Below are 12,224 nucleotides of genomic sequence, written 5' to 3' on the forward strand. Positions count from 1 at the left end.
CTCCACCCTTTCCGCTCGCTCCACCCTTTCCGCTCGCTCCACCCTTTCCGCTCGCTCCACCCTTTCCGCTCGCTCCACCCTTTCCGCTCGCTCCACCCTTTCCGCTCGCTCCACCCTTTCCGCTCGCTCCACCCTTTCCGCTCGCTCCACCCTTTCCGCTCGCTCCACCCTTTCCGCTCGCTCCACCCTTTCCGCTCGCTCCACCCTTTCCGCTCGCTCCACCCTTTCCGCTCGCTCCACCCTTTCCGCTCGCTCCACCCTTTCCGCTCGCTCCACCCTTTCCGCTCGCTCCACCCTTTCCGCTCGCTCCACCCTTTCCGCTCGCTCCACCCTTTCCGCTCGCTCCACCCTTTCCGCTCGCTCCACCCTTTCCGCTCGCTCCACCCTTTCCGCTCGCTCCACCCTTTCCGCTCGCTCCACCCTTTCCGCTCGCTCCACCCTTTCCGCTCGCTCCACCCTTTCCGCTCGCTCCACCCTTTCCGCTCGCTCCACCCTTTCCGCTCGCTCCACCCTTTCCGCTCGCTCCACCCTTTCCGCTCGCTCCACCCTTTCCGCTCGCTCCACCCTTTCCGCTCGCTCCACCCTTTCCGCTCGCTCCACCCTTTCCGCTCGCTCCACCCTTTCCGCTCGCTCCACCCTTTCCGCTCGCTCCACCCTTTCCGCTCGCTCCACCCTTTCCGCTCGCTCCACCCTTTCCGCTCGCTCCACCCTTTCCGCTCGCTCCACCCTTTCCGCTCGCTCCACCCTTTCCGCTCGCTCCACCCTTTCCGCTCCCTCCACCCTTTCCGCTCCCTCCACCCTTTCCGCTCCCTCCACCCTTTCCGCTCCCTCCACCCTTTCCGCTCCCTCCACCCTTTCCGCTCCCTCCACCCTTTCCGCTCCCTCCACCCTTTCCCCCCCCCACCACCCTTTCCCCCCCCCTCCACCCTTTCCCCCCCCCACCACCCTTTCCCCCCCCTCCACCCTTTCCCCTCCCTCCACCCTTTCCCCTCCCTCCACCCTTTCCCCTCCCTCCACCCTTTCCCCCCCCTCCACCCTTTCCCCCCCTCCACCCTTTCCCCTCCCTCCACCCTTTCTCCAACTGTCCTATCCTCCTCCTTCTGTCAGCTTGGCTACGACCATCCGCATTTGTACTGAAAGTACCCATATGACATGCTTCCTCCCACCCCTCTGTGCCGTCTCATCCTATCCCCTCTTCCTCTATCCATCCCCTCTGGCCCCTCTTCCATCTCCGCTGGCCCAACTCTCTCTGTGTGCATTCCTACCCTATCGATCTCAACCTTCCTCCAGACCTGCCATCCCTATGTGAAGCCCCTGCAAAACAAGTCGATAGATCAGGCCAATACTACTAAAACACAGCATGTCTTCTGTGTAGGCCAGTCTTCATATTGTGGACTGGAAAAACATTCATTGTTCTTGACATGTATACTGTCCTGCAAAGAAGGTCGATAAGGCAGGCCAATACCATTTCAAATGGTTCAAATGGCTCTGAGCACTATGGGACTCAACTGCTGTGGTCATCTGTCCCCTAGAACTTAGAACTACTTAAACCTAACTAACCTAAGGACATCACACACATCCATGCCCGAGGCAGGATTCGAACCTGCGACCGTAGTAGTCGTGTGGTTCTGGACTGCGCGCCCAGAACCGCGAGACCACCGCGGCCGGCCAATACAATTTCCACACAAACCAGAGGGAGGGGGGGCTCCGATAAAACACATTTTTTGCCCCTACTGGAGCTAGGAGGTATGAACCACATGGTGCTGATGCATGTGAACTATTTCAAATTTGACTGAAATTTATGTATAGTTGTTTCAGTGGCGATCCCAGCCATACATACATACATACATACATTACTAAAATCTTCCCTGTTTACATGCTGCATCATTTCGAATGAAACACTCAAATTTTCGGTAGCTTTCTCCATCATCATCATAAGGGGTTGAAATCACTGACCACCAGATCTGGCATGGTGTTCTTCTTATTGAGTTGTAATGGCTAGTGTCTGGAACCTTCCATAGAGGCCCAGAGTGGTGCATGTTTGTTAGGAACATTGAGCTCAATGCTTCAGGGACTTAAAACATGGTGCTGGCCAGTTGCACCCTGTAACATCCTTCGGTCCCGCTGCAGGACAGAGCTGCAAGGAGCTGCCCAACTTCCCTTCTGTGATTGTGCCTGTCTGGCTTTCTCTGGCAGTCACTGATTTCAGCTCTTGATCATGACGGCAGAGAAAGCTGTCGAAAGCTCAAGTGTTTTATTCAATATTACACGGCTTCTAAAGTGAGAACACACACACACACACACACACACACACACACACACACACACACACACACACACACACACACACTGCTTTGTTTGTGTGTATATGTAATAATGAATTTTGTATAGTCACAACTGAGAGAGCAAGGAAAATATTAGTAAAGAACCCAATCCACAGGAACAGGTAATGCGCTGTTAGATACCTGACTGAATTCCTTATTGAAATAACTGATACCCTATCTAAAATGTTGTAACTATATGATGAAACATAATTGAAGAATGCAATTGAGGAAAATGGTTGTGACTGTTATAAGACTAAGCTTGATAGGATCCATGTCTTCAGATTTTCAACACTTTAACAATGTATGGTTTGTGACCTAATGTCTGCTACTGAAATTACATCCATTGATGCTCTTCATTTTAATAATGCTTTATGCTGTAACTTTATAAATAAAATGACATTTGTAATAATGTTAAGTTCACAGAAGGCACAGTACTGCAGAGAAAAATACTGTGATAATAAAGCTAATCAAATAATTGTACTTCAATAGGTGAAAGTTAAAGAACATAGTGGAAACAGTGGTAAAAAGTAGAGCAATGACATGGTAGTAGCACGATTGTAATACTGTGGAATTAATGTATAATATGTAACTCTTTACTATGTGCAAAAGTGTTTCACAAAGTCTAATTCAGTGCTATAATTGATTTGTAATAGTACTTAAAAGTACACTACTGGCCATTAAAATTCCTACACCATCGAGATGATGTGCTACAGCCGCAAAATTTAACTGACAGGAAGAAGATGCTGTGATATGCAAATGATTAGCTTTTCAGAGCATTCACACGAGGTAGGCACTGGTGGCGACACCTACAACGTGCTGACATGAGGAAAGTTTCCAACCGATTTATCATACACAAACAGCAGTTGACCAGCGTTGCCTGCTGAAACGTTGTGATGCCTCGCATAAGGAGGAGAAATGCGTACCATCATGTTTCCAAATTTGATAAAGTGCAGAATGTAGCCTATCGCGATTGCGGTTTATCGTATCGCAACATTGCTGCTTGCGTTGGTTGAGATCCAATGACTGTTAGCAGAATATGGAATCGGTGGGTTCAGGAGGGTAATACAGAACACCGTGCTGGATCCCAATGGCCTCGTATCACTAGCAGTTGATATGACAAGCATCTTATCCGCATGGCTGTAACGGATCGTGTAGCCACGTCTCGATCCCTTAGTCAACAGATGGGGACGTTTGCAAGACAACAACCATCTGCACGAACAGTTAGATGACGTTTGCAGCAGCATGGACTATCAGCTTCGAGACCATGGCTCCGGTTACCCTTGACGCTGCATCACAGCCATGAGCACCTGCGATGGTGTACTCGATGACGAACCTGGGTGCACGAATGGCAAAACATCATTTTTTCAGGCGAATTCAGGTTCTGTTTACAGTATCATGATGGTCGCATCCGTGTTTGACGACATCGCGGTGAACGCACATTGGAAGTGTGTGTTTGTCATCGTCATACTGGCGTATCACCCGGTGTGCCATTGGTTACACATCTGTCACCTCTTGTTCTCATTGACGACACTTTGAACAGTGGACGTTACATTTCAGATGTGTTACGATCCATGATTCTACCCTTCATTCGATCCCTGCGGGGGAGGAAACCAATACAGAATCAGATCTCATTTGACTAAACATTTCAGAAGTTAAGAGTTAAATTCCACATTGGGTCATTGGTGCTCTCGGTGCCGTGCATCAACTGAAAATAGGCAAAATCGCTGGTGTCAGATTGTTACATGCCTCCAGTTAGGTACTGTCCAGTTTTTGTGTTGTGTGGCCCACATTTGCAAGGTACATGACTCCAAGTGAATCTTGAATGCAGTTTCTTACATCGTATTAACTTGGAAACTTACTGAGGTGGGCCTGAATTCAATGACAGCAGCAGCTCCTGTGGAGTTTCTAACAGATTGTCATTGACAAGGTGTGACTCTCATTTCAGGTCCCTGTTGGTTAGGATCTTTATAGGACCACTATTATTGTCCTGTGTTACATGGCTGTGAATGATAACATTTTGTAGAATATTGCACTGTCCACATTTACAAACCTTCTTTGAATTCTATCATTTTGACCCATCTTACTGCGCCGATTCCTTGCAACTAACAGGCACGTACACACAACTTCACTGACTTAGTCGGTGTATAGGGTTACATGACTACGTGGTATCAGTTTTAGACAAGTTACAGCCTTCCAGAGTGTTCAGCATCCTCATTTGAGCAAGTGGCTAATATTTTGTCTGTTGAGCTTTTGAATCCACTGGATGCAAAGTAAAATTTCTGTTTAAGTAGACGTACCTATAGTGTATCAGTGGAAATAAAACACGAAATGGAATTACTCATGTTAATGCATTAACAAAAAATGTTTTTAGTTGCACAAAGTGACATAAATATTTAAACACTGTAATTTTTGTTAAGAATGATAAAACAGCTGTTTTTAATTTTTTATGTTTCTCTCACAATTTACAATTGGAGATTATTATTGTTGGTTGGCTGTAGTTTGGGGTCTTACCATTTTTTGTTTAATGGGAAGCAACAGCATTTTTGAGAATGACGCACACTTAACTATTTCAGGCAGCCTCTTGCATTGTGTTTTGAATGCTTGTGGGAACTCTGGAGAGTTTGTTGGGAAATTCAACTTTCTGTTGATTGAAATGTAGGTATTAATCATATTTTGATATACTGCTACTTCACTAACATCTGGTGTAGAACCAGTTGATAGAGAATTTTAATCTGATTCTCCATTAATTCTGTTTCTGCACATTGCTTCTGTCCTTGATTTGTAAAATGTTAATGGGATGAATATTCAACTCAGTTATTCCTCCAATCTCAGGTTTACTTGTCTGCTATCAAAGTACTTTTTATCCCAGCTTGACAGGAATGACTCAGGATTTGAATGACAAACTGTTGGATCATCATCTTTAAATTCTTTCAATAACAGCTGTATCAAAAATAACTTTACAACTTTGAAAAATACTGTATTGATATATTTATTTAATCATAACTGAAGAAAACTTCACAAGCCAAGATTGCTAAAAAGCATTTTATTGGATGACTGGTACTGACAGAGCTGCACTGTCTTCAACAGACATTACGCCTTAATTTTTTTACAACATATTATCCATCAGTGTTGCAAGTCGCTTCACATTGCATATGCACTTCCCACTGCCATTGTACATTGGAAACTTCGTCGCCAACCACAGTGTGAATATGGAGGGGATCTTCACTGTAATCACATTGTGTCTGTCTGAGAATATAAAACAGAATATAACAGAATATAAAACAGGGGTTAATCATCTCACATTACTATCTCTGACACCACCATACGTAGGTTGAGCTTTCTTGGTAAAAATGATATTTTTATAGAGCATTTAAAATTTCCTGAAATAACTTTATAAAAAGATTTTATGAGTAAATATTATATCTCAGACAGTAAAAAGTCTTCAGCTTTTGTAATTAATTCCAGCTGAACTCAAAATAGCAACTATAAAAGTAACTGTTGCTGTGAGCACTAATATAGTCAGATTTGTTCTCACATGCAACAAGTACTCGTTCAAGGAAAATTTTTGATTTCAACCAGAAAGTTTTGAGCAAATTGTAAAATTGTCACTGTGTACTTACCTATCTCAAGTCTTGTACATGCATTTCACTGGATTGTTACTGTCTTTGCAATGTAACAACATCCTTTTCTACAGTGAACTATTCTTTTACTAACCTAACGTGTTTGCAATATGTATTAATAAAAGCAGTTTACAGTTATTTTTTGTTTGCAGCACTCTGTCATGAGTCCTGTCACACCACTTAATTCAGCACACATACCATTCAGAACACCAAAATCTGTCCGTCGAGGAAAAGTTGCAAGTGATCACCGAGTGCTGGGCACTCCAGATTATCTAGCACCAGAATTATTACTGGATGAACCACATGGTAAGAATTTTAGTTCCCTGTAACTATTTTTTATTTACTTAAGTATTTGATAGCAATATCAATGCAAAGGAAAAGAATGTTGTTTCCCAAAGTAGTTGAGTCAAAAACAGTGCAGAGTTATAGATGTTCAAGTTGAAGTGTCGCTTTCAGAAAAGTTAATATTCTACATAGCAGGCATGACAAGCAATTTACTGAGCAGAGGACAACACACCAAGCAATGTGGCACAGAGGTAAGAGCGTCATGTTATGTTGGCAGACCAGCTGATCAAATATTTTTCTGTAAACCCTGATTTGTGTTTTCTGTGATTTCCCTCAATTGCCTGGAATGGTTTCTTTGAAAGGGCATGGCCAATTTCCTTGCACATTTTTGCTCAATCACACAGTACATGTACTTCAGATACATGATATAACTACACACACAGATAAAATAATGTTTTATGTGCTTTCTCTTCTAAGTAGTAGAGTTATTATTTTGTCAGCATTCCCAAACATTACACAGGGAATTCTAAAAAGAGGTACCTGAAAATGAGAATAGTGAAGTTTGGTATTATAATCCTAGAACCATTCAGGAGCAAAAAGATCAACATGCAGTCATTGCATGACTGCTCTCCTTCTCCATATGTATATTAGTCTTTTTCCCCTCCATCTGAACACATCTTGCATCAATGATTTGCATTGACCCTGTCAGCTATAGCTCACACATATACGAAGTAATACTGGAAAACAGGTACATTTCATGTAACTTATTATGGCATAGAGTTACTGTTTGGATTGCCTGTGTTTCGTTGTTACAGTTATAATATAATCCTGCTGAGTTTCACATTTGAAGTGTTGAATTATTCAGCCACCTAGAAAATAAGTAAAAATAATAAAACCTCTCACTGTAAAGGGGGAGGGAGGGAGGGAGGGAGGGGGAGGAAGGGGGGGGGGAGAGAGAGAGAGAGAGAGAGAGAGAGAGAGAGAGAGAGAGAGAGAGAGAGAGAGAGAGAGAGAGAGAGAGAGAATATGGGGGGGGGATGACAACTACTCAGACTGCCTTCAGCTTATGTCAGTATGGTTTGCAGCACAATACTTACTACTGTACAGGGTGGTCCATTGATCATGACTGTGCCAAATATCTCATGAAATAAGTGTCAAACGAAAAAACTACAAGGAACGAAACTTGTCTAGCTTGAAGGGGGAAACCAGATGGCGCTACGGTTGGCCCGCTAGATGGCACTGCCATAGGTCAAATGGATATCAAGTGCGTTTTTTTAAATAGGAAATCCCATGTTTTGTTACATACTCGTGTAATAAGAAAGAAATACGAATGTTTCAGTTGGACCACTTTTTTGTGCTTTGTGATAGATGGTGCTGTAATTGTCACAAACATACGGCTCACAATTTTAGATGAACAGTTGGTAACAGTTAGGTTTTTTAAATTAAAATACAGAACGTAGGTACATTTGAACATTTTATTTCAGTTGTTCCAGTGTGATGCATGAACCTTTGTGAACTTATCATTTCTGAGTACACATGCTGTTACAGTGTGATTACCTGTAAATACCATATTAATGCAATAAATGCTCAAAATGATGTCCGTCGACCTCATTGCATTTGGCAATACGTGTAACGACATTCCTCTCAACAGTGAGTAGTTTGCCTTCTGTAATGTTCGCACATGCATTGACAATGCGCTGACGCATGTTGTCAGGTGCATTCGGTGGATCGTGATAGCAAATTTCCTTCAACTTTCCCACAGAAAGAAACCCGGGGACTTCAGATCCAGTGAACGTTCTTCGATGACCAATCCACCTGTCATGAAATATGCTATTCAGTACCGCTTCAACCGCACGCGAGCTATGTGCCGGACATCCATCATGGTGGAAGTAAATCGCCATTCTGTCATGCAGTGAAACATCTTGTAGTAACAAAGGTAGAACATTACGTAGGAAATCAGCATACATTGCACCATTTAGATTGCCATCGATAAAATGGGGGCCAATTATCCTTCTACCCATAATTCCGCATCATACATTAACCGCCAAGGTAGCTGATGTTCCACGTGTTACAGCCATCGGGGATTTTCTGTTGCCCAATAGTGGATATTATGCCAGTTTACGTTACCACTGTTGGTGAATGATGCTTTGTCGCTAAATAGAATGCGCGCAAAAAATCTGTCACCGTCCCGTAATTTCTCTTTTGCCCAGTGGCAGAACTGAACATGACATTCAAAGTCGTTGCCATGCAATTCCTGGTGAATAGAAATATGGTACGGGTGCAATCGATGTTGATGTAGCATTCTCAACACCGATGTTTTTGAGATTCCCAGTTTTCGTGCAATTTATGTGCTACTGATGTGCGGATTAGCCGCGACAGCAGCTAAAACACCTACTTGGGCATCATCATTTGTTGCTGGCCGTGCTTGACATTTCACATGTGGCTAAACACTTCCTGTTTCCTTAAATAACGAAACTGTCCGGTGAACGGTCCGGACACTCGGATAATGTCATCCAGGATACCAAGCAGCATACATAGCAGACGCCTATTGGGCATTTTGATCACAATAGCCATACATCAACACGATATCAACCTTTTCCGCAATAGGTAAACGGTCCATTTTAACATGGGTAATGTATCACGAAGCAAATACCGTCCGCACTGGCGGAAAGTTACGCGATACCACTTACTTATACGCTTGTGACTATAACAGCACCATGTGTCAGAAAGCAAAAAAAAAGTGGTCCAACTAAAACATTCATATTTCTTTACGTACTACATGAATATGTAATAAAAAATGGGCTTTCCTATTTTAAAAAATGCTGTTGATATCCGTTTGACCTATGGCTGCACCTAGCGCCGTCTGGTTTACCCCTTCAAACTAGACAAATTTTGTTCTTTGTTGTTTCTTTGTTTGATGCTTATTTCGTGAGATATTTGGCCTGTTGACTATCAATGGACCATCCTGTATATTAGAACAGGGAATCGGCAAGAAAAATTAATTCTGTCTCCTCTTCTACCAGCTACTCCATTGAAAGATGGGAGTAGAGAGAAGAGTGTGGTTGGATTAAAAGAACGAGAGACTAAGAACGAAAACATAGATGATGAGCTTATAGTACTCGAAGTGGTGATAGTTTCAGTAAAAGGTGATTATTTTAAAATTTTATTTATTTATTTATTTATTTATTTTGCCTATGATTAGGGTTTTTATGTTGAAGTGGCTAGTCTGATCCGTCATTACATTGTGTAACAGAAAGTGAAGAGGAGAAATTTTGCTCAAAGTTGTGTCCTGTATTGGTTTGGACTTTACACATCTTCCCATGCAAGATTACTAAAATGTATGACAATTTGGCTTTAAATATAAATTGAAATTAATGCCTGAAAGAAAACTGTTAAAATTAACTGTAGCAGATGGCCATTATTGATGGTGGATGCATCTTAGTTAGTGGCCAAATGGACTTCTAGACAAATGCTATAAAATTTAGAAAAAATTACATATTTTAATACCACCATCAGCTTTGTGGAGCCGGTATTTGTTGTTTATGTGCAAAACAGAATCATAGCTTGGAGACCGTAGCCAGATCATTTAAGGTTTTGTGCTTGCATTCAAGTTTGAAAAACAATTCGTGATGATTGGCAATTGATCTCAGGGAGACTGTAGCAAGCTGCAAATAAATAAATGGCAGAATACTAATTGCATTCAGCCACTGCATCTCCACGTCATGATCCATAAAACTCGTATTGGTTGCTGGGTGTAACCATAAAGCCTTTAAACATTTCATGTATCTTTTAGGAGAACTGGTAAAATGAGAACTTGTCAGATGTAAGTAATTTACATTAATTTAACTACAAATGGTTCTAAAGCTAATACATGACCCATACATCACATTTGTGTACACACAAGCCAGATTACTTAGTGACACACAAGCAATGCAGTTACAGTGTGTCCTTTTGGTCTAAAGGCTAACGGACAAGTGAGAGAGATCCAAACAAGAATGCACTTCATTTATTTTATAAAACAGAAAGCCTATTACAATCAATCATAATTGGCCACTGAAATATTATTTATGAAATAATTAATTAACATAGGTTATTTAGGTTTGAATTTATTTACAGTAGATAATTAGATAAGTGTTCATTTTTGTACTTTCTGTTGTTTTTGTGATGTAACATAAACATTAAATTATGTGGGTCTGTCCATGTAATGCTTCAGACTGTGAATCCTTGAGGAATTAAAAGTCCTGGGCAAAGAGAAAAACCAACTACCCAGGTACACAAGATGATTATATTAAAATTTGGAGAACAGTGACTGTATGCTGCACCAGCAAGTACACTTTAGCATTCTTGAGGTAGTCAGTAATCCGCATGGACAAGAGAGCCTGAGGAATAGTTAGCAAGTCACTGAAGTTGCTTTCTCTGACACTGTGTAAGCATTTTCTTCTTCTGTTGCCAGAGGGCTGCACTTGCTGGATCTCTCTCTTTAGTGGCAATGTGGAGCTCCAGAGAGAGAGAGAGAGAGAGAGAGAGAGAGAGAGAGAGAGAGAGAGAGAGAGAGGTGTGTGTGTGTGTGTGTGTGTGTGTGTGTGTGTGTGTGTGTGTGTGTGTGTGTGTGTGTGTTATAGTACATTAAGTTTCAGGGCTGGAAATCGAAGTATATTCCTGTGTTTTGTATGGCAACCAGATTCGTGTCTTATTTTCCTTTTGCGTCTTCAGATTACTGTTGCCAGCATTCTTTCCCATTTCAGACAGTGCAAATAGACTTTATCATCTGCAATACCCGGTTGTGTGAAAAATTCCAATGAAAATGAGCAAGATTAATTGGAACTAGATGATCAGCTGCTAGTGCCAGTGTTCCAGAAAGAAGTGGTTGTACCCTTACTATACCCTCCCCACCTTTTTTTACACCAGTGAAGAGTTTTACGCATTTTCTTGATGGCAATGAACTTACATTTGTATTTTAAATGGGATAACAATTGTGCTCCTATCTCATGGCTGTATTTTTCAGTTTCATTTAAAATGCTACCAAACCAGTGAAAGGGTGATCACGTGATGACAGGGTTAACAGTAATTCATACTTCTTTTGGCCTATTCCCATCACCAGTAGTGCTAAAAGCAATTGCAATAAATACAATTCTTTTTGAAGTTGGATATTGTCTATAAGATGTTGATCATGATGCTGTTGCTGTTTCATCCAAAAACCTTGTATTTTGCTCACCTTTGGTGTCTGACGGGATTCGCTGGGGATGAAAATTTGGTTGTACTCATAACAATCATTACTTTGTTTGAGCAGATATGTAAGGCTGAAGAACATCTGAAGTTAGTCTGAATATTTTCACATTGTATAAAAACATTTGAGGACTTTAAAAACTAGATATTGTATCTGAAGATAAAGACAGCATGCCCCATATTGGATAAGTCACATGTGTGAAATTTCATTAATTCTTAGTGCACAGTAATGTAATGCATAGGGTGGGTGGCATCAGTGCTGAGGAAACTGACATAAAGGTTACGGAAACTGAAGGGAAAACATAATGTTAACTACCAAAAACTGACCCCTGAGGAGGCTTTTTTCCTAAAAAAGGTATGCATTGACGTGAGGGAAATGGAGAGGAGGCCACTGAGACTTAGATGAAACTCATAATTTGAGAGAGCGGGAAAGGAGTGTGTGAATGATACAAGTGTTGGTGTCCTTGTTCAGTCCTATGTCCATGACTGTGCCTGAGGACCTTACTTGACTCTTCTTTTGCTACCCCATTGGTCAGCTGATGAATGATCAATTGAGGAGAAATGAGTACTGAGTTTTTACTGTGATTTTGTATGCAAATAATCAGTTAAAAGGAATATAGTCAAACACTTGTTTTGCTGAAAATATGCTCTCTGATCACAACTTCATGCTCCCTCTGCAACCTCTGCTCCTAAAACCAAACTGAGATTTATTCTTGAATTATGCCGTCTAAGGTATACTGTTTGAGTAATTGTGTTTTAAAGTAGCTTA

At 41.8% G+C, this 12,224-nt stretch overlaps 1 protein-coding gene across 3 annotated transcripts in view; it reads left to right on the top strand.

The window, feature by feature from the left end:
• LOC126268070 (serine/threonine-protein kinase greatwall) overlaps positions 1-12,224 on the top strand; it is a 119,690-nt gene that overhangs the window by 80,710 nt on the left and 26,756 nt on the right. For all 3 annotated transcript variants that reach the window (XM_049973506.1, XM_049973507.1, XM_049973508.1), the window contains exon 9: positions 6,097-6,250. In XM_049973506.1, the coding sequence (XP_049829463.1) occupies positions 6,097-6,250 (154 nt within the window). The remainder of the gene's footprint in view (positions 1-6,096; positions 6,251-12,224) is intronic.

Source organism: Schistocerca gregaria, chromosome 4, assembly GCF_023897955.1.
Source record: "Schistocerca gregaria isolate iqSchGreg1 chromosome 4, iqSchGreg1.2, whole genome shotgun sequence".
Lineage (NCBI taxonomy): Eukaryota > Metazoa > Arthropoda > Insecta > Orthoptera > Acrididae > Schistocerca > Schistocerca gregaria.